Raw genomic sequence first — 27,562 nt, 5'->3', positions numbered from 1 at the left:
ATATGTTAATTAAGGAGGAAGTTTTAGCTGATTGGGCGTAAAGCTGAATCACTATGATTGGTCAGAACACGATCGTCACTACCAATGGAAAGTGATGTAATTTACAGCGTTTTAAGTATGTATATACACTAGCGATTTTGTATGGATACTATCGGTCTATTGGTAGTTGAGTGGTTGGTGTCTTTTTGCTTTCAGCATAAGGGTGCAATTAACTTCCTGTGTGCTATACTTCCGGGTCGTAGGACGGCCCATTGTAGTGAATAGTGGGGAGATGGAGGGTTACTGTGCTGTCTTAGCCTGCTATTGGCCAGTATTCTACAGGCATCCACCAATAACCGATGGTGTGAACCTCGGCACCACCCTACTTCCGGGTTATAGGGTAATGTACCATAGAGATTAGTGAATTGAGAGGAAGTGATCCTGTAAATCTAGTCTGTGATTGGTCGACACACCTGAGCAACCACCAATGACCGATGATGTCAACCCTGGCCCCGCCCTGTGGGTTGATGGGCATGGGTATTTAAGGTTACCGCCAAGCCGCCGTGGTCACGCTCCCGGGGAAGAAGTGGAAATCACGAAACGCGTCGGGGCGTGACCAGGCGATGTAACCAGGCTGTGTAAGAGGAGTTCGGATTACCCAGAAGGCGCGGCGTCCATGGCGTGGAGCCTGGACATCATCTCCCGAAGGGCATCCCTCCCCTATTTGTGACTGTTTTTTTGCGTTGGATGACATACAAGACATGTGAGTGTGTTACCTTATGTTTTATTTTATTTAATAAAACCCTTTCAAACGGTATCACGCTATTGGGATTATGTTCTCTCCTCCCCATATGCTGCTGAGCTTTTTTTGACTGCGCTGGTGCGATTCCTGTTGTGGATACTCTGGACCAGTGACCATCATTATAAGCCTGAATGCTCAAACACGAAAGTGGGTTGGGCCACAGCATCTGGTGAGTGGGCAATTCTCCTCCCCCCCTTGGAGCACGGTGGTGGTGGTGATCCTTTTGAGAAACACGTCTTCGTACATTATCATCCCAGGAGATAGAGTGAAGGATTATGGACTGTTTGAGTCATTTCTGAACTTTTTCCTGCTGCCTATGTGACATCTATTGCATTTCGGACTTTTGTGCAGTGGGCACAGTATTTTTTTGGCACTTGCTTCTTGACAAGTTTGCGCTACTATATATATATAGGGATATTGCTGAGTATCTATCTATTATATATCTTTCTCCATATGTTTTAGTTAAGTAGCTGCATAGCCAATTTATTTATTGGTGAGTGGTCCTCATTTGAAGCGCTTGGGATAGCTTATACCTTTATTTGGTTTTCGTTGGGCATTTAAGCTGTCATATTATATATACTGACCATGTATGGAGGGGCCCATAATTCATACTGCCTCATAACGAGGAAAGAAAAAAGGGAACGTTTACTCACCATACCGAACCGACAGGCACCCTCTCTTCACAATACCCTCTCCACCGGGGTGGGGGTTTGTGGACCACTCCGGACGCCTCGACTCTCAGGTTCCTGGCGTCCAAGCGAGACTTTTAACTCGCAAGGTCAGTCCCTCCACTGGGACTCCGTCGCGGCCGACCCAGCGCGGAGCTCTGGTCTGCACGCGCTCGTAGGCAGAAACCGGGGTGACCACTGGATCTCAACATCCAGCCCGTCGCCCGGCCCCGCATACTTACTTGAATGTGTCGCGGCCGACCAAGCGCAATGCAATGGTCTGCGCGCGCTCGTAGGCCGGCTGGGGTGACCACTAGTGTCGCCCAGTCCGGCGTTTTTTTGCTTGAAGATCTCACAGGAAAAACACTGGAGAAAAAACTACCTAAAAAATATTTCTTCTAAAGAAAAAATCTTGCCAGGACCAAAAAGATCCCAGCAAGGAGCTTAGGTCCTTACTCCTGACTAGACAGAAAAAAACTGATTCCCTGTAGCAGAGAGAGGGAGGATATACCCTCAGGGACTGCCCCTAAGGTGGAGCCAGAACGTTTTGTCTTTCTGCCTAGTCCTACTCCTGCGGAGACAACATAACCCAGCTCTTGAGAATCAAGAAGACTACGTCTGTCAATGAGCGATAGAGAAAAACTACTTCCCAAAGGCTAAACATAGCCAACCAGGTAACATGGAGCTCAACTGAGAACAGCTGGAGCTCACCTGAAAAAAACACCCTCAAAAGAGGACAATCCTCTAAACAGCAGCCTGCAAAACTTTGTGGCCAAAAAAATAAGCATCTGCAGATGCCAACACATCCACTTTATAAAACTTTGTGAATGTGTGACGACCAAGTGGCCGCTTTGCAAACTTGCACCACTGACGCCTGATGACGGAAGGCCCAGGAGGCACTAAGCACCCGAGTGGATTGTGCCCGGACAGACAGGTAAAGGAGGAACCTGACCCTTAATAGAATAAGCCTGAACCACAGTCTGCCTGATCTAGCTGGAAATGGTCACAGCAGAAGCAGTCAGCTTCCTGCAAGGTCCATCCGTGAGGAAAAATAGTGAGCCTGATTTCCTAAAAAAGTCTGTAGCTGCCAAGTACACCCTGATTTCCCGAACCACATCCAGGGAATGCAAGACAACTTCCTTAGGATGTTTAGGCTTAGGACACAGGGAAGGCAACACAATGTTTTCATTCAGATGAAAATAATCGGAAATGACGGACATGGTCGACGAACAACCTTATCCCTGAGAACAACTATATAAGGTGAATGGCAAGACAGTGCCGCCAGCTCAGACACCCTGCGCGCCAAAGTAATAGCCACTAAAAAGACCACCTTCTGGGACAATGTAAGCAGGGGAATCCCCCGAATATTTTCAAAGGGAGGTTTCTGAAGAACTGACAACACCAAATTGAGGGGGGGCCAAGTGTCTCACTCCCTGAAAAAAGGTATGCACCAAGGAGTGTGAGGCCAACGGACGTTGAAAGAAAAATCGCCAAGACCGAGACCTGGCTCTTGATGATACTCAAATCCAAATGTTGCTCGACCCCTCACTGGAGGCCAAGACCCGAGTCCTCGAAAAGGAGTGAGGGTGAGCCCCAAGAGACTGACGCCGCGCAATGTACGTCTTTGAAGAACGATGGATATTCTTTGTGGAAGTAGATTTTCTAGCTTTTAAATGTGTAGGAATCCCCGAGTCAGACAACCCTCTATCCTTCAGCACCTGGCTTTCAACAGCCAGGTTGTCAAAGCCAGTGACTGTAAAGCAGGATCGAGGATTGGTCCTTGGGACAGCAGATCTTCCCTGAGAGGGAGTCTCCAAGGAACATCGGCGACCAGCCATACCAGATCGCCATACCAAGTCTGGCGAGGCCAGTCTGGAGCCACTAGAATGACTGGAATCCCTTCTGCCTTGAGAGGAGGAAAAGCATATATTAGACCATAATGACTCCAGGGAGCCACTAGGGCATCTGGGGCGACGGCTAGAGGGTCTTGAGACCGTGCCACAAACCTCTGAGTTTTCCTGTTGAGGTGAAAGGTACCCCTTGGGAGTCCCCCACCGGAGACACAACTGACTAAACACCTCTGGATGAAGTGACCATTCTCCCTGATCCAACACCTGTCGACTGAGATAGTCTGCCTGACAATTTTCCACCCCTGGAATGTGTACGAACCATTCTGCCCCCCTTAGAATTCCATACCAAACATCCCTGGAGACAAACTGTTCAATAATCGATGCAAAGCCTGATCGCTCGGAGCTCCAGTAGATTGATCAGTAGCCTGGATTCCTCCAGATTCCAGACCCCTTGAGCACAATCCATGCCAAGGACGCCTCCCCATCCGGATAGGTTGGCATCTGTAGTGACAACCATCTAGTACAGGGGAGAAAGGATTTTCCCAGAAGAAGTGCCAGAGAACGAAGCCACCAAACCAGGGACCCCCTTGTTCTCCGGCTCAACATGATCAGATTGTCCGGTGACTGAGGATCCTTGTTCCACTTCACCAGAAACTCCTTTTGCAGAGATCTCGAGTGGAACTATGCAAACGGAACTGCCTCGAACGTAGACAACATCAGGCCCAGCACCCGCATGCAAGTCCGAAGAGTGTCTGCTGGACAGCAGAAGCCCAATCGCCTCCTGCAACTTATGAAGTTTTGCCAGAGGGAGAAACACTCTGGCCGAGGCTGAGTCCAGAGCCATTCCCAAATATTCCAGGCTCATGGACAGAACCAGAGCAGACTTCTGGAGATTCAGAATCCAACCAAACTCCTTCAGCATTTGCAGAGTGATCTCGAAGTTGGCCAACAGGGCAGTCGAAGACTCTGCACGCAAAAGCAGATCGTCCAGGTACCCAGTATCGCGACCCCCACCCCCCGCCTCTGCTGACGCAGTAATGCTAGAACCAGGGCCAACACTTTTGTGACGACCCGAGGAGCGGAAGCGAGACCAAAGGGTAACGCCACAAATTGATTTTACATAGATTAACCAAGATGATTGGGATATTTAAATTGCCAACATCTCGTTAGAATTGATATATAAAAAAAAAAATATTCTCCTCTATAATTGGGATTTTTAAGGGCAATTATGCAATTACATATATGTATCAAAAATATTTTATTCAATTTGATTTATATACACAAGGAATAAATAACATTTAAAAACATAGAAAAAGACATGTTGTACATATTCCAAATGCATCACTTGTAAGGACACTTTACTGGTACTAGAGTGTTATCGAGAAATGGTATTCCCCAACTACTGTTGAATACATTCCAACATGGATGTATATACCCACAATCATGTGCAGAAACTGGGGATATCCAACGCGTTTCAAAATGATTAGTAAAAAATTTTGGACAAAATGGGCCAGTATGATCCCTATAGTGGGGAGATATATCCAAGGTCAGCATATTGTAATGGAGTTTATTTGAAAAGTCATTATTATTATCTTTGTAAGAAATTCTTTCCTCTTCCATGAATCTAATTGTGTATTTCAGAAGTGTTTATAATATCCCTCAAGAAGAATTTTTTACTAATCCTTTATGCGCTGGATATCCCCAGTTACTGCACATGATTGTGGGTATATACATCCATATTGGAATATATTCAACAATAGTTGGGGAATACCACTTCTTGATAACACTCTAGTACCAGTGAAATGAATGTTATTTATTCCTTGTGTATATAAATCAAATGAAATAAAATATTTTGATACATACAGTGGTGATCGAAAGTTTGGGCACCCCAGGTAAAAATTTGTATTAATGTGCATAAAGAAGCCAAGGAAAGATGGAAAAATCTCCAAAAGGCATCAAATTACAGATTAGACATTCTTATAATGTCAACAAAAGTTAGATTTTATTTCCACCATTGACACTTTCAAAATTACAGAAAACAAAAAAAATGGCGTCTGCAAAAGTTTGGGCACCCTGCAGAGTTAATATCTTTTACTGCCCCCTTTGGCAAGTATCACAGCTTGTAAACGCTTTTTGTAGCCAGCCAAGAGTCTTTCAATTCTTGTTTGAGGTATCTTTGCCCATTCTTCCTTACAAAAGTCTTTCAGTTCTTTGAGATTTCTGGGCTGTCTGTCACGCACTGCTCTTTTAAGGTCTATTCATAGATTTTCAATTATGTTGAGGTCAGGAGATTGTGAAGGCCATGGCAAAACCTTCAGTTTAAGCCTCTTGATGTAATCCCCGTGGATTTCTAGGTGTGTTTAGGATTATTATTCATTTGTAGAAGCCATCCTCTCTTTAACTTCAGCTTTTGGACGGATGGCATCAAGTTACTATCCAAAATTTGCTGAAACTGTAGCCCTTGGAGCAGTTGATCTGCCAGCTCCATAAACCCAGGAGGGAGCTGTTTCTCCTCCAGGTCCCGGCGTAAAACTTTAGCCCATTCGGACAAAGCTTGTGATACCAGGGTGATGGTGCACACCTGCCTAAGTGTCGACCCAGCTATAGTGAACATATGGCGAGTCAAGGCCTCTGACCTTCTATCAGCCGGATCAGAAAAGACCGGAGACTCTTCTAGCGGTATAACCGTGGCTTTATTCAATCTGGAAACCGGAGAGTTTACTACAGGAGGTACTGTCCATTTTTTAAGGAGGGACTCCTCATAAGGGTATCGCATTGACAAACGCTTAGGGATTGCAAAGATGCGTTTTGGGGACCCCCACTGTTTTGAGAAAATATCATCAAAGAAGGTGGGAAAGGGGAACACCCTTGCCGCTTTGGAGGACTTGTGGGTGCCAAAGGTGACCCGCGCTTCTGATGCTGTATCAGTCACATTTTCAAAATGTAAGGTTTCCTACACCGATACAATCAGTGCATCCACTAGCGCCTTTTCATATGCGGCTAGAGAAACAGAGAAATCATCCTCGTGTGGCAGCCGATTCAGACCCAGGATTTGAAGAGACAGAGGAAACAGGTGAAGGCGGGGGACGCTTTTTAATAAGACTATTTGCCCAGGACCAAATCCACTTTGGACACCAAGGACTCCAGGACCGCCATCAGTGCAGCCAGTTGTGGGGCCCCGGAGGGCCCCGCATCCTCTAAGAGTGGATTAGGTGGTGAAACATGTTTCAGTGACTCCATGATGGAGGGAAAACTGCACAGCAAGCATAAAACACACTGTAAGGAACACTACACCAGGCTGTCTGCACCACAAGGCCCAGCACAGCACTACCACTGTATAGCAGCAATAGGGAGAGGGAGCCCAGCTGAGCTCTAAAAACATGGCCGCCACTATTTTCAATGGGAAACTATAGGGAAATGGCCGCCGAGGCTACACAAACATGGCCGCCGACCAGTAGCTAAACAGGCCACAAGAAAATGGCGGAGCCAGAGGGGATCCCAAGGCAGTAAAACAGGTCCCAATAGGGATGGGGGCCCAGACAGACCCCCCCCCACCAGGCCAATCCTCCTCAAGTGGCGACCGTTTTGGGCACTGGCGGCGGGCCTCTTCCCACCACCGCACCCCAAAAAGGGGGGTGAGAGGGGGGTGGATGAGCAGATGTGGCCAAAGGTCACATAGACCACCGAGCTGGGGGGAGGGGAGACGCAAATGGGAGGGAGGGGAACCCGGGGTCAGACCATCTCTGGTAGGGTCTTACATCCGCCCCAATGCCCGCCAGGGGTAGAGGGGGGGCAGCTACTTACCAAATCAGGAACAGGGTGGGCACCGCTCCGTACAGGACACCGCTCCATCGTAATGTGGGTGCTGTCGGCTAGAAGGAAACTCTGCGACTCAGGCTGCAGCCAGTTCATATGCCCCCTCGTGAGACGTTTAACTCGCAGGCCAGCCCCCATCCAGTGGTGCTATGTTGCGGTCGACCTAGTGCAGAGCTGCGGTCTGCATGCACTCGCTGGCCGGATGGGGGACACTAAGGATCTAGATTATCCAGTTCGTCGGCCCGTCCGGCAGTTGAACGTAGATTCTCACAGGAACAAAATAATAAAAGAAAAAATATCTAGGACCAGAGATCCCAGCAAGGAACTAGGTCCTTACTCCTGACTAGGCAGAAAAAAAAGTACTTATAGCAGGAAGTGGAAGTGTACCCCCCGGGACTGCCCCATAGACATGTTCAAGCTTTTATCTGCCTAGTGTCCTACTTCTGTAGGAGGCAGCATAATCCTACAGTCATGAAGATGTAGAGTTGTGTTCGTCTAAGAACGAAAGTGAAAATTTTTTTTTTTAAATTTGACTGTATATTTTTTGCTACTACCATAACCTACCACTAAACAACAACGCAAAACATAGTCTCCTGCTCCTGACGATCACAGCGATACTACATATGCGTATGTTAGTTGTTGTTTGTACCAAAAGTACAGCCCAGAAACAATAGTTCACATTTTAAATTCCTACCTAAAACACACTGACACTAATTTATTAAAAAAAAAAAAATCCTGTGCATAAATTACTGACACTGACCCAAACACTAACCCTGTCACTGACCTAGATCAAACCTTGATCTAGGTATTTTTTTATTTTTCTAATTATTTTATTTTTTTCCTTCACACTTTTTTTTTTCTTCTATCTCTGCAAGGGCAGAGAGTGATATAATGTATCTCGCTCGTCCATTCACAGAGACAGAAAAAACAGGGACGGGCTTCACAGTGACTGATCAGAGGCTATCACAGCGATAAGGGGACGCGGATCGTTAGAGAGTCTCGGTGAGACCCGGTTCTCTGTGCTGGCAGCACCATGTGGCAAGCTCCCAGCACAAAGGGAGGTAGGCAAATATGTCACCCCACAAAAAAAGCCCAGTCCGGTGGGGACGCATTATTGAGTACTTTTGGCATGAAGGGGTTAAGCAATTAGGAATGCTTTCAGAAAAATAAATTAATGTTAATAGGTTTTTTATTTAACAAAATGGAAAGGAAATGAATACCATATTTTCCGGCATATAAGAGTTTTGGGCTATACTCGCCATATAAGACTACCTCCCTTTCGAAGCAAAGCAAGGCAACACCATATACGCCACCGAGCATAAAAATCCCAAAGGTAATTAAGTAAGTGTAATCTATGAAAGCGCTGTCTGTCTGTGCCTTATTCAACTGCAAGGTACCATAAATGTATTCTCTTATAAATCTCCAAGGTATTGTAAGTAAGTATTACCGGTAGATGTATAATCTCTCAGGGCGCTGGCTGTGTGGGAATCCTGTACCGGTATACCGTATGTACCGTAGCTTCAGCTAAATACAGTATACCGCGCTGAGCCAATCACAGTGAGCGATGTATTCTATTTTTGAATGCAAAGCCTGCTCGGATTGGCAGAGTCAGAGAGATTAACCTAATCCAGCCTTTCTGACTCCGCCAATCCGAGCAGGCTTTGCATTCAATAATAGAATACATTGCACACCGTGATTGGCTCAGCGTGTTATACTACGTAACTATGGTACAGTATACCTGAACAGGATTCCCGCACAGCCAGCGCCTTAAGAAGATTATACATCTACTGGTAATACTTTTACCTATAATACCTTGGAGATTTATAAGAGAATACATTTACGGTGCTTACGGTACCTTGCTGATGAATAGGGCACAGACAGCCAGGGCTTTCAAAGATTACACTTACTTAATTACCTTTGGTATTTTTATACTCGGCGTATAAGACGGCCCCCCCATTTTTGGGGGATTTTTTTGAGGTTCGAAAGTCATCTTAGACCGCATTCACACTGCCGCGACCATAAGTCACCCCATGTCGGAGCGACTTTTTACCGCGACTTTACAGCGACTTGTGAATTATTTAAAGCGAATTATATGATAGACGACTTTGTATGTGGCCAATCAGAATATGATGTGTTGTGACCTAATTCCCCTTTTCTGTTTTTTTTTTTACTCATTTCCTCATTGCCCACCAGTGCCACGTATCAGTGTCCACCAGTGCCACGTATGTGTCCACCAGTGCCACTGCCCACCAGTGCCACTAATCAGTGTCCACCAGTGCCACGTATCAGTGCCACGAATCAGTGTCCACCAGTGCCACGTATCAGTGCCACGAATCAGTGTCCACCAGTGCCACGTATCAGTGCCACAAATCGGTGTCCACCAGTGCCACGTATCAGTGCCACAAATCGGTGTCCACCAGTGTCACGTATCAGTGCCACTAATCAGTGTCCACCATTGCCACATATCGGTGCCACGAATCAGTGTCCACCAGTGCCACGTATCAGTGCCACATATCAGTGCCACAAATCAGTGTCCACCAGTGCCACGTATCAGTGCCACGAATCAGTGTCAAGCAGTGCCACATATCAGTACCACGAATCAGTGCCACGAATCAGTGTCCACCAGTGCCACATATCAGTGCCACGTATCAGTGCCACGAATCAGTGCCCACCAGTGCCACGTATCAGTGCCACAAATCAGTGTCCACCAGTGCCACGTATCAGTGCCACGAATCAGTGTCCACCAGTGCCACATATCAGTACCACGAATCAGTATCCACCAGTGCCACGTATCAGTGCCACAAATCAGTGTCCACCAGTGCCACAAATCAGTGTCCACCAGTGCCACAAATCAGTGTCCACCAGTGCCACAAATCAGTGTCCACCAGTGCCACTGCCCACCAGTGCCACTTATCTGAAAGACCACCTGCGGCGGACTCACTGTTGTCTGTTCAATGTGCTCCCCCTCCAAAGCATCTAAAATTCTCCAAAAGTTTAGCAACAGGTGAGATGGCAGACAATCAGTTTCTTTTGTTGACAAAAATGGTGGCAAGAGGTGTGAAGTTCGAAGTCTAATAAACAATATGTCATTAGCCAGGGGGAAACTTCAGTGTGGATTCCCGCCCGCCCCCCCCCCCCCCACTCACTCCATCTCCCCCTACTAACTCTTGTGCCTCCATCTCCCCCTACTAACTCTTGTGCCTCAAAAACTGCTTGTGTGTATGGTACTGCAGTATGTCTTGTAGGATGAGGATATAGTGTATGCTGCAGAGTCATGAAAACATGTAAAACCAGGATTCGATATGTATAAGGTACAGGAAAATTTGTCTTACCTTGACCCTGTTGCTGGTACCATTCAGGGTCCAGGCTTCGCCCATCACAGTGAGCAAACCCCTGAAGAGGTTTACAGGGTCTGGATGCTAAAGGAATGAACCATGGTCCTGGACCTGTATAGCACCCTGTGGCTAACTAAACTACACCCGGTCAAGGTGATTACTGAACACAGGATCTTGTGCCTGAAGCACACGACAGGTCGGCTCTGCTGCTACAGGGTCCGGGTATGGTTCCCAAGATGTACTGAAGGATAAATCATCCGAAAAATGTCAGTTAGCCATTAAGACCATAAAGTAGTGAATTCTTGAAAGATGTGTCAATTGCAGTAGGTAAATTTAATCTATGAAAAATAGCAGGAAATTCTATCCATCACCTAAGGACATTTGCAAAAAATTGTAGCCTCATAGAATGGGAAGGATTATATAGATACACCAGGGAACAGACCCAGCAAAGCTTTTACCAGTGTTCAATTATCTGAAGGTAGCAGCATAAGGTCTATGGAGTAATTCCTTTGTCCAGTACTCTACGATAAAGATATGAAATTCACATATGCCAAAATAGTGTCAGAAAATAGTCACAAACCCTGAGTTGGTGTCAGAGTAGGCTGGTTAGCCTCTTCTAAGGGATAGCCCAAGTTACGAACAAGAAGCGTCATGTCCTCATGTTTGGTGCAGAACTTGGCCCGTTCACCACCACTGAGAAAGGTATCATGATGTATCCTCTTCACTCTCTCCACTACTGCCTGTGCCACATCATCCAGGGAAACTTGCTTGGCAAATTCTGTGGCAATCATTGCTGCTATTTCCTTTTGAATAAAAACATAACGATTAAAAGGCATACAGTGTCCATGAGTATTATAAAATCTCATAGCTCCTGCTAGATACTATTAGGGCAACTATTAATGGTACCTGATTAGCTTGTCCAGGCCCGTGGGCGGCTTCCAAAGCCTTGTAAAGACCTTCTGACATCAGCACAAGAAAACCTGTAACTCCGTCCAAAGGCTGGCATCCATGAATTTCTGGCTCTGCTGTGATTGGTTTAGATTTGGCTGCGCTAAAGACAAGAACACACAATTACTGAATGTAACTATATATTTCAATCAGTTTACATATCTAGCGAAATATCTTCTGTACTGGTAAAGAAAAACTGTACAGGTCTGACAGACGACTGCTCACTGTTAAAGGTTTATATTGCTTAATAGAAAAGTGGTACATAAAGTGAGTACAAATGAACGTTTAGATGCTTATTGCTGTAATAAAGGAGAAGCGCAGGACTAAAAAAAAAACAAAAAAAAAAAACAAAAAAAAAAAAAAACAAAAAAAAATATACATCCTTACCTACCTGCTACAGCATCGGTCTGATGCTGCAAGCTGTCCCCCATTGCCTCTAATCTCGAGATCTGAGCGATCACAAAACTGCTGATTGCTCATTTCTCGGGTCCACTCTGAGCAGAGAGTGGTGACTGTCAGTCACCATTCTCTGCTCAGCCCCTCCAGCACTCACTGGCATTGAGCAGAAGAGGAGATGGGATCGGCTGGCTCGGACTCTCAGTGGTGCTGAGAAGCTAAACCAGGTGTCAGGAATCTGAGTGGATAACAACAATAATAAGTTTGGGATCCTCTCAGATATTGGAGCAGGTCTGTGATGTCAGCAGACAGTGGACTTTAGCCTGCTGGGGTTTACTCTGGGTCACAGAAGTGCAGAAATAAGTGCACTCCTGTGACCCACAAGAGAAGTATGGCCACACACGCTTTGGCCATACTTCTCTTTTAAATTCTCTTATTATTATGTTCTGCGCTCCTTTTTTAATAAAGCTGATATCTAAGTGTTTGGGACAGTGTGATTGTCTCTTTGTCTTAAATCATACCTTGCCTCAAATTGATCAGCATATGGGTTTATGTACTGAGACTGAATGGTGGCTGACCTGAAGCAGTATTTTTAGAGTACCTTTGTGAAAAGTGCAAAGTGTATTTCATGTTTGGAAAGGTTGTGCCAAGGTCCTACATAGGGGTTGGTTTACAAGAAAGGAAAAGTGAATTACAAGTTGGGCAAGTCTGAGGAAATAGGAGATCCAACAGGTTGCTGTATAGTACAATTGTAGGCCAGGTTCAGCTTCTTAAATAACTAACTGGCAGTGTGCAATTATGCTGGGAATATTGTGGATCGCAAGGAATGTGTAAATTTGTAAGATTTATGGAAAATTGCAGCTGTCCTTTTTGCTGCAGTTGTTCTTGTGGTGAGCTCTTTACAAGTGTTCAGCATACATTACTATTCACAACAATAATAAATAGACTTTGATTTAAAAACCCAACAATGCTGCAAACAGAATTTTTTTTTCCATTTTACTATACCAAATGCAGGATATATATATATATATATATATATATATATATATATATATATTACACAGTGCATTGCAAAAGTATTCGGCCCCCTTGAACTTTTCGACCTTTTGCCACATTTCAGGCTTCAAAGATAAAGATAAAAAACTGTAATTTTTTGTGAAGAATCAACAAGTGGGACACAATCATGAAGTGGAACGAAATTTATTGTATATTTCAAACTTTTTTAACAAATAAAAACTGAAAAATTGGGCGTGCAAAATTATTCAGCCCCTTTAAGTTAATACTTTTTAGTGCCACCTTTTGCTGCGATTACAGCTGTAAGTCGCTTGGGGTATGTCCCTATCAGTTTTGCACATCGAGAGATTGACATTTTTGCCCATTCCTCCTTGCAAAACAGCTCGAGCTCAGTGAGGTTGGATGGAGAGCATTTGTGAACAGCAGTTTTCAGTTCTTTTCACAGATTCTCGATTGGATTCAGGTCTGGACTTTGACTTGGCCATTCTAACACCTGGATATGTTTATTTGTGAACCATTCCATTGTACATTTTGCTTTATGTTTTGGATCATTGTCTTGTTGGAAGACAAATCTCCGTCCCAGTCTCAGGTCTTTTGCAGACTCCATCAGGTTTTCTTCCAGAATGGTCCTGTATTTGGCTCCATCCATCTTCCCATCAATTTTAACCATCTTCCCTGTCCCTGCTGAAGAAAAGCAGGCCCAAACCATGATGCTGCCACCACCATGTTTGACAGTGGGGATGGTGTGTTCAGGGTGATGAGCTGTGTTGCTTTTACGCCAAACATAACGTTTTGCATTGTTGCCAAAAAGTTCGATTTTGGTTTCATCTGACCAGAGCACCTTCTTCCACATGTTTGGTATGTCTCCCAGGTGGCTTGTGGCAAACTTTAAATTACACTTTTTATGGATATCTTTAAGAAATGGCTTTCTTCTTGCCACTCTTCCATAAAGGCCAGATTTGTGCAGTATACGACTGATTGTTGTCCTATGGACAGAGTCTCCCACCTCAGCTGTAGAGCTCTTCAGTTCATCCAGAGTGATCATAGACCTCTTGGCTGCATCTCTGATCAGTCTTCTCCTTGTATGAGCTGAAAGTTTAGAGGGACGGCCAGGTCTTTGTAGATTTGCAGTGGTCTGATACTCCTTCCATTTCAATATTATCGCTTGCACAGTGCTCCTTGGGATGTCTAAAGCTTGGGAAATCTTTTTGTATCCAAATCCGGCTTTAAACTTCTCCACAACAGTATCTCGGACCTGCCTGGTGTGTTCCTTGTTCTTCATGATGCTCTCTGCGCTTTAAACGGACCTCTGAGACTATCACAGTTCAGGTGCATTTATACGGAGACTTGATTACACACAGGTGGATTCTATTTATCATCATTAGTCATTTAGGTCAGCATTGGATCATTCAGAGATCCTCACTGAACTTCTGGAGAGAGTTTGCTGTGCTGAAAGTAAAGGGGCTGAATAATTTTGCACGCCAATTTTTCAGTTTTTTTATCGGTTAACAAAGTTTGAAATATCCAATAAATTTCTTTCCACTTCATGATTGTGTCCCACTTGTTGTTGATTCTTCACAAAAAATGACAGTGTTATATCTTTATGTTTGAAGCCTGAAATGTGGCAAAAGGTCGCAGAGTTCAAGGGGGCCGAATACTATCGCAAGGCACTGATATGTTCTTTTTTGTGCATATTTGGGTACATGGTTCTAAATTGGACATGTATACCAAACTGATACGTATTTTTCTCTACTTGTTTTTGTATATCTTTTTTACATGTTAGTAGCTCACTTTGTTGTGAGTTTATGTATCTGTTCATTTTTAGGTTGATAGTTTAAATCAAATTCCTGTTTAAACTTGTATATGCCTGGGATGTGTACAGGTGTGTGTGGTTTTCTCTGATGGACCTGTTGGGGGATTTTTGATTCGCTTCTATTGGTCTTTTTCATATACCCTGGTCTATAAGAGAGCACACACACCTATCTATAATCAGCAATGATTAAGCACTTTGTGTGAAACGCGTCTGCTAAGTAGTGTGTTTTTCTTTAGGTCGATTTTTGGACCTGTGATTCTACAATAAAAATTGTTTTCTATATTGCTGGAGGTGCCACTCTTCTCTTCTTCTGTCACATCCTAGGACTCTGTCATGACCATCTTCTGGCAGGCCATTTTGGAATTCATAAGACCCTTGACCTTATGCAGCCTATGTACTGGTGGCCCGACTTGGAGAAGAGTTGCAAGCAGTACGTTACCTCTTGTGCCATCCGCACCCGAAGCAAGACTGCCCCGAAGCAAAGTGTGGGGCTTGCTCAGACCACTAACGATTCCTGACAGTCCATGGAAGATGATTGCCATGGATTTTATTGTGGAGCTTCCCACGTCAGATGGGTGTTCTGCCATTTTCGTAGTAGTGGACCGTTGGTCAAAGATAGCCCATTTCATACCACTGAGGAACACACCTTCCGCTCCGGAGACTGCACAGGTCTTTATCAGAGAAATAGCGAGGCTCCATGGGGTTCCAACAGACATTGTGTCGGATAGGGGGGTTCAGTTTACCTCTCGCTTCTGGAGAGCACTATGTGAATCTTTGAATATCAAATTATCTATGTCCTCCACTTACCATCCCCAGACTAATGGGCAAATTGAGAGGACCAACCAGACTCTCGAGCAATATATCCGATGCTTCACCACCTTCATCCAGGATGATTGGGTATCATTGCTACCCTTGGCGGATTTTGATTACAACAATGCCAAGCATTCAGCTACAGGCCAGTCCCCGTTCTATGCCAAGAATGGGTTTCACACATCCTTTCTACCCTGCCTTGTTCCAGATTTCACAGTATCAGCAGCCTGGGATATCGTGGATTTCCTCAAATGTAACAGCAAACTGTTACAAGATGCTATGACCAAAGCTTAGACCTTGAATAAGGAGATTTTCGACAGAAAAAGGAGAGGAGAACTAATTCTTCGACCGACCAGGTAGGGCTGTCTACGGCTAATCTTCGGTTGGCTTGCCCTTCAAAGAAACTGGCACCCAGATTTGTAGGTCCATTCCCGGTGAAGAGGAAATTGAATGAGGTGTCGTACGAACTTGCCCTACCCGACTCACTTAAAATCCATCCCGTTTTCCATGCATCTTTGTTGAAACCCCCAGTACCCGATCCTTTTCTGGATAAAAGCTCGGGACCGCCTGCACCTATGATTATCAACGGTGACGAAAAATTTGAGGGAGAGACCATTTTAGACTGCAGAAGGAGGAATCAGCTGCAATACCTGGTCAAATGGAAAGGCTACGGCCCCGAAGAGAATTCCTGGGAACCTGAGCGGAACATTCATGGCCGAGAACTAATCCGCAACTTCTTTCGCAGCCATCCTCAGAAATGGAATCTTTTGGGCACGCGGAGGTTGCCCATAAGGAGAGGGTAATGTCAGGGATTCACTATTATGCGCAGGTGCACTGGCGCTGCAAGTTAGTGAACGCCTATGTGCATGCACGCACGCAGAGGCACCTTGAATAGTTAGAGGCTACCATAGGATAGTTCAAGGCAACCCCCCATTCACATGAACGCGCATGCACGTGCAATCACCATTGGCGCCAAACGGTTAAGGGCAGTGGTCACACTGAATCTTTGCTGTGTGATCTTCAGCTCTCCTGTACCTGAATTAACCTGCTGTTCCTGATCGTCTGACCCGGCTTGCCTCTGACCATGATTACCTGCTGCCAGCCCTGACCCAGGTTCATCTTGACTACTCTTCTGACTTATCCTGATCTGCTTTTCCACTACCGGCTATTGGACCTGGACCTGCTCTTGGCCTGGCTAGGGAATCCGGAGGACCGCGACCTGGTATTAGCATGCAGCCAAATCCATCCCCACCATTGGGGGCCCTGGTGAATACCAGCTAGCACTTAGACTCTGCGCCTCTGGTGAACCTGTATCCAGCTAAGTATCCTGTCAGCATCCCCGTCCTGGGATCGTACCTGGTCCCTAGCTCCTTTTCCAGTGAGAAATACTTCTACACGTCTTCCACAACAACCGACAGTTTAGAATAGAAAAAACCCCACTCAGAAGCAGAGGGGTGGGTGCTGCGTCTGTCGAACTTCAGAGAAAAAGATTTAACGGTAAGTTCTTACAAAAATCCAGTTTTCTCTATCGTTCATCGACAGACGCAGCTCCATCTAGTCAGAGACTATAGGGATGTCCCAAAGCAGTATATTCATGAGGGGTGGGAAGACAATGCAAACGGAAATGTAACTCCCCAAAGGCTAAACTTAGCCAACCAGGGAACATGGAGCTCAAACAGGAACAACTAGAGCTCACCCTGAAAACACAATACACCCTCAAAGAGAAACAAAAAAAACAGTTCTTTAACCACTTGCCGCCCGCCCGCCGTCAAATGACGGCGGATCGGTGCGACCATTGTTTTGGGCCGTCATCATATGACGGCAGCCCATTCAGACAGGGCAGGCGCGCGATCGTGTGCGCGCCGCCCTGCACTGTCGGTGGCAGCGTGTCCCCGGGACACAGCGCGTCACCGGCAGGGGGGAAACAGCCAATGGGCATGGCTGTTTCCCACGTGATCGGCTGTGATCTAATCACACAGCCGATCACAATAGGAAAGCCCAGAAGATGGTCATGTCGGTGGCTCTGTGTTCCCTAGGAACACAGCTAGTCACCGGCAGTAGTAAACAGTCACTGACAGTGGCTGTTTACTATGTGATCGGCTGTGAATCCATTCACAGCCGATCAAAAAATGTAAACACAGAGCAGTAACTCACTGTTACTAGCTCTTCTCCCCTCACACAGATTCCAGTGTGAGGAGAGCAGAGCCAGAAACAGTGAGTTACTGCTCTGTATACCTGTCACAATGTAAAAGCACAAAAATAAAGGTCCCCACACAGTCCTCAGCCCCCCCAATTGCACCTGTCACCCAACAGTCACCTCATCAGTGCCCAGAAATTGACACCCATAAGGCTTCCTTCACATGTGAGTGTAGCGATTGCGGGCAGAATCACAGCGATTTTCCCCGCAATCCGGAGATCATTGCAAATCGCGGGACACCTGGGCGTTGCCCGTGATTTGCAATAGCACCCCAAATGCTGTGCGATGTTGCACCCAAAAAAGGTACAAGAGTTTCTTTGGGGCGTCATGTGTTGTTTGTGCGATGTTACCGAGATTTGGCAGGCGGAAATCGTGGCAACATCGCACAGCGTTTGCTATTGCAAATCACGGGCAACGCACAGGCGTCCCACGATTTGCAATGATTTCCGGATCGCGGGCAGAATCGCAGTGATTCTGCCCACGATCGCTACGCTCACATGTGAACGTAGCCTGAAGTTCACCTATCACCAGAGATCGTCATCTGTCAACCCATCAATTATCGTCGCCTGTCATCCCATCAGTCATCGTCATCTGTCACCCCATCAGTCATCGTCACCTGTCCACCCCATCAGTCATCGTCACCTGTCACCCCATCGGTCATCGTCACCTATCAACCCATCAGTCATCGTCATCTGTGAATCCATCAGTGACCGTCACCTGCCACCTATCAGTCACCTGCCACCCATCAGTGAACCGCAGTCAACCGTCACCAGTCGCACAGCCCATCACAGCCAGCATGTCAAAAAGGATGTACAGCAGCGAGGAGGCCCTTCGGGCCCTCTCCATGACTGATGAGAGCACCAGGGAGCTCTCATCAGTATCCGAATCCAATTCCTATCCCCGATTCGGAATTTGAAATCGTTAATAGTAGCGGATCGGAGATGGACTCGGACTATTCCTGTACACTTCCCTTTATAGAATGTATTTTGGGGTGCAATTTTTGCTATATACATGCAACCACTTACCGACCGCCTAACGACTACATACGTCGGCCATTAAAAGCTAAATACTGGGGTTATGGCAGCAGATAGCCCCCATAACTCCGGTATTTTATTAAACGGCGGACGGTCGGCTTTCAGATAAGGGTGGTCCCAGTGGCAGATTCGCAGCGGAATTACCCTTACGGTGCAGGGGAAGAGGTGCCCCCCCCCCGCCGCGTCCTAGACGTTTTCCCAGCTTACCGGACCCGCCGGCAGCGGGGAAAGCTATCCGATCCCGGATCCTCAGAGACAGGAAGTCGAGTGAGGGCAAGATGGCCCTCACTCGACTCTATGGTCTTGGAGGACCGGAGCTACGTCAAAAGTCGTTGCCTAGCGACCGGTTTAAAGGGACGTTTTTTTTTTTGGTTTTTTTTTTCTTTTTCAACAATTTTTTTTTTTTCTGTTTTAGTGTAGTCATGCCAGGACCTGTCATGCCTATTTCTTTTAAAAGGGATGTTTACATTCCTTGTAATAGGAATAAAAATGATCAAAACATTTTTTTTTTGTGTAATAATAAATAAAATAAATAGGAAAAAAAAAAAAAAAGAAAGCGCCCTGTCTCCGTTAGCTCGCGCGCAGAAGCGAACGCATATGCAAGTCCCGTCCACATATGTAAACGGTGTTCAAACCACACATGTGAGGTATCGCCGCGATCGTTAGAGTGAGAGCAATAATTTGAGCCCTAGACCTACTCTGTAACTCTAAGCTGGTAAACTGTAGAAATTTTTAAAATGTTGCCTATGGGGATTTTTAAGTACCAATGTTTGGCGCCATTCCGTGAGCGTGCGCAATTTTGAAGCATGACATGTTGGGTATCTAATTACTCGGCGCAACATTATCTTTCACATTTTGGAAAGAAATTGGGCTAAATTTACTGTTTTGTTATTTTTTAATTCAAAAAATTAATTTTTTTCAAAAAGATTGCATTTGGAAGACTGCTGCGCAAATATGGTGTGATAAAAAATATTGCAACGATCTCCATTTTATTCTCTAGGGTCTCTGCTAAAAAAATATATAATGTTTGGGGGTTCTAAGTAGTTTTCTAGCAAAAAAAATATTTTAGCTTGTAAACACCAAGTGTCAAAAATAGGCCCAGTCTTAAAAGTGGAAAAATTGACAACTTTGTGTAAAGTGCTACTTGGATGTTGGGACTCTGTATGTGGCTAGGCTTTGTAAAAGTGTTTTTTTTGTTATGTAGATGCTATGTGTTAAAAATATTGCATAAATGCACAGCTTTGTGTAAAAAAAATGCGTTTTCATTTTCTTTCCACATTTTCCAAAAACTTGTGGAAAAAAAATGACATTCTTCATTTTGCAAAGAATTGTGGGAAAAAATTACAACTTCAAAAAACTCACCAAACAAACTCTGATTGAATCCGAACCAGACAATCCTGCAGATGAGTCATTCAATGGCTCAGACAAAGCTTTATTGCTCTGAGCTCCAAAATATTTATCAGTAGTTTCAAACTCCTCCATCGTCCAGGTACCCTGGGCACAGAGCTGTCCCAGCTTGATATGCTGGTGTCTGTGGTCACCACCATCCAAAACAATGGAGGAAGGACTTGTCCTGGTATAGTGCTGGAGACTGAATCCACCATAACAGAGCAGACTTTGTGTTGTGGCTTAACCGAATTAAAGAGTCCAAGGACTTTGGATCCTTGTTTCATTTGACAAGAATCTCCCTTTCTGGTATGGAACTGAGCAAACTGAATCACCTGGAAGGTTGATACAATCAGACCCAAGGCCTGCATGCAAACACGAAGAGAGGACAGATTATTCGCAATCAACAACCGAATCGCCTTCTGCAACTTTTGTAGCTTGTCTGGAGGAAGAAACACCTTTGCCAAGGCTGAATCAAGAGTTAAACCCAGATAATCCACTCTCAAGACAGGTGTCAGCGCGGATTTCTTGAAATTGATGTTCCAACTGAAATCCTGCAGAGTTCTGACAGTGACCGTCAGATCCCACAACAAGACTGGACTGAAAGGAGAGTCCACTCTCAACAAGAGATCATCTAGGTACCCCAGTACCCCAATTCCCCGCTGGCGCAGCAATGCCAATACCGGTGCTAAGACCTTGGTAAACACTCTGGGAGCTGAGGCGAGACCAAAGGGTAACACCACAAATTGATAATGCTCCTCTGCGACTGCCAAGCGAAGAAACCGCTGGTGTCCAGCGTAAATAGTATGTGTAGATATGCGTCCTTGATATCTATGGATGCTAAGAAATCTCCCTGGTGTAGGGACGCCACTACCGGGCGGATGAATTTCTGACAATGTACTACTGTACCCGCACAAAGCGGTTCAGGACCTTGAGATCCAGGATGGGATGCAACTTCCCTTTCTTCCTGGGCACAGTGAAGAGGTTTGAATAAAACCCTTGAAAACGTTCCTGAAAAGGAACCGGTACAATCAATCCTTGCAACAGCAAATCATATACTGCCCCTCGTAAGTCCCTTAACTGGACTGGGGATAGTTGAAGATTGGACGGGAAGAACCTGTCTGACAGCCGAGACCAGAATTCTATCTTGCCGCTCATACTCACAAAGTGCTTTGTGAGTAAGAACACTCTGTTATATAGCATGCAATAAGAGTTTTTTCACAGTCCAGGTTTAATGACACTTTAAATTTTAGCACCAAATATGAATAGGTTGCACTGTGAGAATACATTAAAAACGTAGCCCTGTTTTTACAGCAAGGGTCAGAGATACAGGGTTATCCTGTCTTACCTGTCCATGATTCTGGACTGAATATAAATTCCATGCTTCCCCAGTCACCCTGGGCATATCCCCAAAGAGGTCTTCAGGGCCTTGGACCTGTATAGCACCCTTTGGCTGACTCAATGCGTTATATTAAGTACCAAGGTGAATGCTCAAGTAGGTTCCAGCACCCATAGTAACATTTTTTGCTGTCCCCACAGCGTGGGGTCTAGGTACTGCTCCAAAGGTTTTACCAAGGTAGCATTAATGTTGATTAAAGGTTTTAAAGAAAATATAGAAAAATAAATACGTGAAGCTGATTTCTAAGCAAAGAAGAAGAGGACCATCACTTTCAGACACTAGCACAAAACTGAGGATTTACAATGTGGGGTAGGGTTATAGTGAAGGCAGTGTGTGTTCTCAAAAGCTTGCCAGTCTCCAGTCACCTGAAGGTACGCATAAACAACCCATGAATATGTTGCCTGTGTCCTGTACTGTACAATTAACATGAAGCAAGTTGATACTTTGAGAAATCCTGTAAGCCCCTAACTTCCCATGCACTCTGTGTGTGCTACAATGATTATCAAGCAGTCTTATCAGCCATGCCAAGTTTTTCTCTATGAACAAAAAAAAAAAAAAGCAGCCACTTTCTTTACATGATGGAGATAAGGAGTAGACCAAATCAGTAGTAAGCATCCTAGGGAGACCATAGAGCTGCTCATTAGATACAACACAAAGAGTTGTCAACCTTGGCGTTAACTAAGTGTGTTACTAAAGTGTGTTACTAACCTAAGTGCATTATTGGCAGGGTTACCTGTTTAAAACAGCCTAAAAAAAAAAAACACCATATCTAAGGGCTGGTAAGCTGCACCATTTTTCTTTATAAGAATGTTTACTTAGAAGTCCTATTATTCATGTGACCGTTTGTAATCTTAATATTAAAGACAGAAACAAAATGCACAGTGAATTTTCTCTCACCTCAGCAATTCCATATCATTGAAGTTATATTTTACTTTATAATCACCGATCCTGCGGGTACTTGGTTGGCCACCAATTACACCCGCTTGTTTTATCTTGGCTGTGTCCAACCCTAAGGGTAAACCACAAAATTTGTGATCAGTACTTACACACTGAGAATTACATACAGAAAAAATAAAATAATACAGCTGCAAGTTAAGTCCAAAGCATATGTGTTTTTTTTCGTTTGCAATAAGTTTTCAAATAACAAGATGACAACCATCAACAGTGCAGAACAAAAAACTTAAGATCATAAAGAAAACTCAGCATAATGAACACTGGCAACAATGGTAACATGATACAGTGGGACAGCTCAGAAATAAAAGGCATATAGGGTGATCCTAGTAAGAGCAGAATCACATGTACCAAATGATCTCCCAAAACCCCCCCCCACCATCCGTCCCCAACACTGATCGCAACCATAGACTCCCGGGCACCCAGCGAAATGTGTTTTTTTTTAATTCTAAAGCTTTTGGAACACCAAGAGGACTTTTACATATTTTGGATTATTAGATGCAAGATCTCAATTTTGCTGAATTCTTAGTTCTACCACGGCCATTACAAATCACAATGAATGGTTATGCACAATCTGCCAGATTCTTATAATGTAAGTTATGTACGGTAGCTAAATAATGAATCTGACAGACTGATAACTCTTTATTGGGCTTAGTGAGATGTTTAAAACCTAGAACTACAGTAGAGAACATACTACCCGGGTAACGAGAGAGATAATACAACAGATAAAAGAGTAAGGCCTCATGTACATTGCAGCTGCTAAACTCATGTTTAGGAGCAGTTGGGCGTTTTTTTTTTTCAGTAGCCCCTGAACTCTCCTCAATGTTATCTTATGTGTACATGTACACTCAGTCGTTTAGAGGCAGTTGAGTTTACTGACGTTTTTTTTAAAGCACATAGTTTACTGGCATTTCAAATGCCAAATGCTTGTAAACGCATGTAAGCATTAGGATGCAATGTTAAGCTGCGTCAATCATTTTTTTATTTTTTTGACATGTCAAAATCAATTGTTCCCTATGAGATGGAATGCAGCTGCTGACTCCAATATATAGAGAGTACAAAGAGATTGCTCAGGATTAGATAAAAAGAACATGTACAAAATATATTAAAAGGATATGACAAACACAACTTATCAAAACATTTTGATTTAGTACATCATAGGGACCCCACTCATCTATGGTTTTGGGGCATTGAGCCCTTTAGTAGACATTGAAGGGGCAATCATAAAATTAGAACCCTCAGCCAGCTTGAGTCTAAATACATTTTTTTTTATGAACACTCTCACCCGTGCAGGGTTAAATATTGAATTTGACCTTAATTGTTTTATCAATGATTTCTAATTATTATATGGTCTTACAAGTTTTTAATATTAATTTCTTTAGTCTCTTTTTTTCTATCTACAAATTTTAGGCTACCTACACATAATAATTAAACATAACATTACCCTCTTCACTAGTCCCTCTCCTAGTATACACAGCATCATTTTATGTTCCAGGCATTTTGACGCTGATGCATTGTATACACGGGGTCCTTTGTTGCCTTTTATTCATATGATGTTAATATTTTATTTGTTTATGCACCAGCCACTTGTTTTATATATATATATATATATATATATATATATATATATATATATATATATATATATATATGTGTCCTTTCCGGTACATATTTTTAAAATGTATTAACTATTGGTGACCGCATTATTAATATGGAAAGCTGTTTTTCTATAATAAATTTTACTTAAGTATTATAGAATTATTATTGAGTCTCTATTTATGGGCTCCAGTAGGATTGCGTCTTTGTTTACATTTTTATTCCCCAGCCAGCATGTATCTAAATTGCAACACCCATCTAGTAATACAATAGGCTATATTAAGACATTAGCTACTATTCTCCATCATCCCCTAAAGAAGTCCCGTGATTCGTGACGTAACGCGTAGGGCGTAGATGGAGAATACCGGAAGAGACGCTGATACTATCAGGGGCAGTCAGCCTGAGTGATCGCCGGACCCACTAGTCGCAATTCTAAGTGTTTATGCTTTCATTTTAATAAACAATCATTTTTACCATGAGAGGTTTACTTCTCATCCCTTTATATGACAAAAATGAAGATAAATGATCCCCAAGACTGCTGAGATTTTCAGCTAGGGCTGTTAAAATTCATTGTGGAGAAAAGTATGGAGGACATCTAGTGGTTGAAAAATAGTATGACCACTTTATGGATTTTACATCATTACGTGCCTAAGTCTATTTGAGGTGAGCTGCTAGGGAGCACAGTGGTGCCAGTTTTCCACACTGGTGAAGGGACACATGATAGCACATATTAAGGACTTTTTTCAAATATGTGTTATTGAAGAGCAAAGCTGAGCTTGTTTTTTTCTTTTTGCACATTTCATACAAGGCCGTTTAAGTCTGGTATGAATCTTGAAAGGGAACCCCACGCCAAAATGGAAAAACGGTGTGGTGTCCCCCAAAATCTATACTAGACCCGGATTCAAGCATGTAGCTCCACCACAAAGCACCTTGTCCCAATGTTGATGGGGACAAGGACCTCTTGCCGACAACCCTGGGCACGGGTTGTGGGAGTCAGTGAGCAGGGGGCTAATCGGAATGTGAATGAGTATTGGGTATATTGTACTCCTACCCATTTACCCCAAAAAAAGGCAGTGTAGTGTAAATAAAAACAACAGATGGTTTTGACAAGTTCTTTATTAAAAATCTTCCTCTGATCTTCTTTCTCGCTGCCGTCTTTCCCGCCGCAGACCCGGTCCTCCTCCAATACTGTCTCCTGTCATTGTGCAATTGGGGGTGGCCACCTGGTGACATCCACAAGAGACCCCACCCATTGTGATGTCATGTGACATGTCACAAGGGGTGGAATTTCATGGTTACGTCACCAAATGGCCATGCCCCATGGCTATATAAGAATCGGCAGAGAGTGCAGCTAGCACAACGATGGGAGACAGCGTTAGAAGAGGAATGGGTCAGCGGCGGAGAAGACAGCAGCAGCGAAGGAAGATTTGAATAAAGGACTTGTCAAAACGGTCTCTTGTTTTTATTTGCACAACCCTGCCTTTTTTTGGGGTGAATGGGTAGTGGTACAATGTACCCCATAAGAAATAATATACTGGGAGTGTATATCCCTCACGCCTAGGTAAACTCTAATGATATAAAGTTAAAGAATAGGATCTGATAAAAATTAAATAGGAATGCAACTGCTATAGAAAGAAAAGATACAAAGAGGAAAATAGCCACAATGAATGGGGCCAGCTATAGCGCTTGCCAAAAAATAAACTGTTGCTGAATAATTGCTTAGCCAATGCAAACAGTTTCAGTTATATTAGTAGTAGGCTATAAATCATAAAATGGGGCAATAACCTTGGTAAAGTGCTTGGTGCTAATTTTAAATTAATACAGGAAATGATAAATACCAATGACCTTGGGGTGCTACTTAGGATAATAAGAGTGCCAAGTTTATGCAAATCTATATAGATAAATACGGTGCAATAAATAAATAAATAATGCAATGCAATATAAATACAATCAATGTATCAAAAAAAGGGAAAGGGTGATGGGAGATGCAGTCTCTGTAGTTATTCAATCAGAGGTGCTCAAAATTGATGCAAAACAGTTCATAGGTGACTTTGGTGCAAAATTGCAAATTAATCTTCAGTGCAGTGTGGATATAAAGTGCAGGTGCTCTGTGTAGGATGCTCCAATGATCCACTGCTGGTACTTGGTGTCACCGTGAGGATTAATCACCTGGGGGCCCCTTGTCAAAGGGGGCCTCCAGATTCTGATAAGCCCCTGCCCAAAGACCCCCACAACCACCGCCCAGGGTGGTTAGGAGGCCCTAGTCCCCATCAACATGAGGACAAGGTGCATTGGGGTGGGGGCACAGAGCCCCCCCCCCCTGCCCCAAAGCGCTCACACCCACCAGTTTGAGGATTATGTGGCCTGGTATGTTTTTTTTTTTTTTGACGTGAGGTTCCCCCTCAAGATCCTCAGAGCACAGGTGCACCACAAGTCAGATCATGCTGACCTAATTTAGATGCGACTTCTATTCAAATCAATGGGCTGAAAGTCGGATCGGTTAACACCGCTCTCATATGGAACCACTGAATTTGAATAGAGGCAGGGAAATGCTGCTAAAAGTGAACGCGGCTAAACGCGCATTACCTCCAATGCAAAAAGCTACTAAAAGCGTGTTTTTACAGCCGCTCTTTCATTCCATTGATAGTGGCTTTGCAGCTCATTTCTTTCTACGCCCCATGTGCATTGAGCCTAAACCCCTATTAGGTTTTCAAGACCAGGGGTCATCAAAACCTTTTAAATGTTGACATTTTAGTGTGCAGCAGTTTCCAGCAACTTTAGCTGCACATTTTTTATTTAGTAGCAGTAAGTTTTGCAACAAATGTGCACTATAGTTTCTGGAGCCTACAAAGTCATATATAATATTTCCATCCCACACATTTCTGGAAATGGCAGATTAGGTGGGTGCTATAGAAACTACCAAATGGAAATCAATAACATCATAACAAGAAGTAAACATTGCAAGCACACGTGGATCTTAAAAATGTTGTCTAATCAACTGATCACACCACAACAGTTAACTGCATTTTGGAACCATGCAGGACCACTTGCTTAGGCGCATAAAACAGTGTACAAACATTAAAAATGCCTTCCACCAATTAAAAGCCTGCACAAAAAGCCACCTCTCTGACCTCTGATGTCATCAAACCAGCCAAAAAAGATCACACATCAGAGTAAGTATCAGAATAAAACATCCTGTATCATATACATAACCCTAATGGGTATGGGCACTGAATAGAAGCCGAGGCAGGTACTAGGCAGTATGTGCACTGATCAAAATTATGAACCGATCATCACCTGACCGCATCTGACAGATGTGCCTGATTAGGGACAGTCATCCAATGGGGGCTCGCTGTGTGGCTCATGCATGTGCACTGCGGCCTCATGCACCATGGCAACCAAGAACACCAGGCAATCAGGCCACTAGTGCCATAGAGACCCATGACACAAGTCCATTCAGCTGTCCACATCTGTCAAAATAAAAAACACATGGCATCAATAACATCATGTTAATTGTGAGATCTCAAGCAGAGTTCTATTGCGTTTGCGTACCAATTGTGGTGGTACC

General features: G+C 44.1%; 1 protein-coding gene across 1 annotated transcript in view; it reads right to left on the bottom strand.

Moving 5' to 3' along the window:
- TAB1 (TGF-beta activated kinase 1 (MAP3K7) binding protein 1) overlaps positions 1–27,562 on the bottom strand; it is a 340,288-nt gene that overhangs the window by 58,559 nt on the left and 254,167 nt on the right. Inside the window, exons 7-9 of the mRNA XM_082266654.1 lie at positions 22,345–22,456; positions 11,357–11,501; positions 11,031–11,253 (exon numbers count right to left, since the gene is read on the bottom strand). Coding sequence (XP_082122780.1) covers positions 11,031–11,253; positions 11,357–11,501; positions 22,345–22,456 — 480 coding nt within the window. The remainder of the gene's footprint in view (positions 1–11,030; positions 11,254–11,356; positions 11,502–22,344; positions 22,457–27,562) is intronic.

This window comes from Pelophylax lessonae (genome assembly GCF_965119305.1).
Source record: "Pelophylax lessonae genome assembly, chromosome: 8".
Classification (NCBI taxonomy): domain Eukaryota; kingdom Metazoa; phylum Chordata; class Amphibia; order Anura; family Ranidae; genus Pelophylax; species Pelophylax lessonae.
This window is presented reverse-complemented; position numbering and strand designations above follow the sequence as displayed.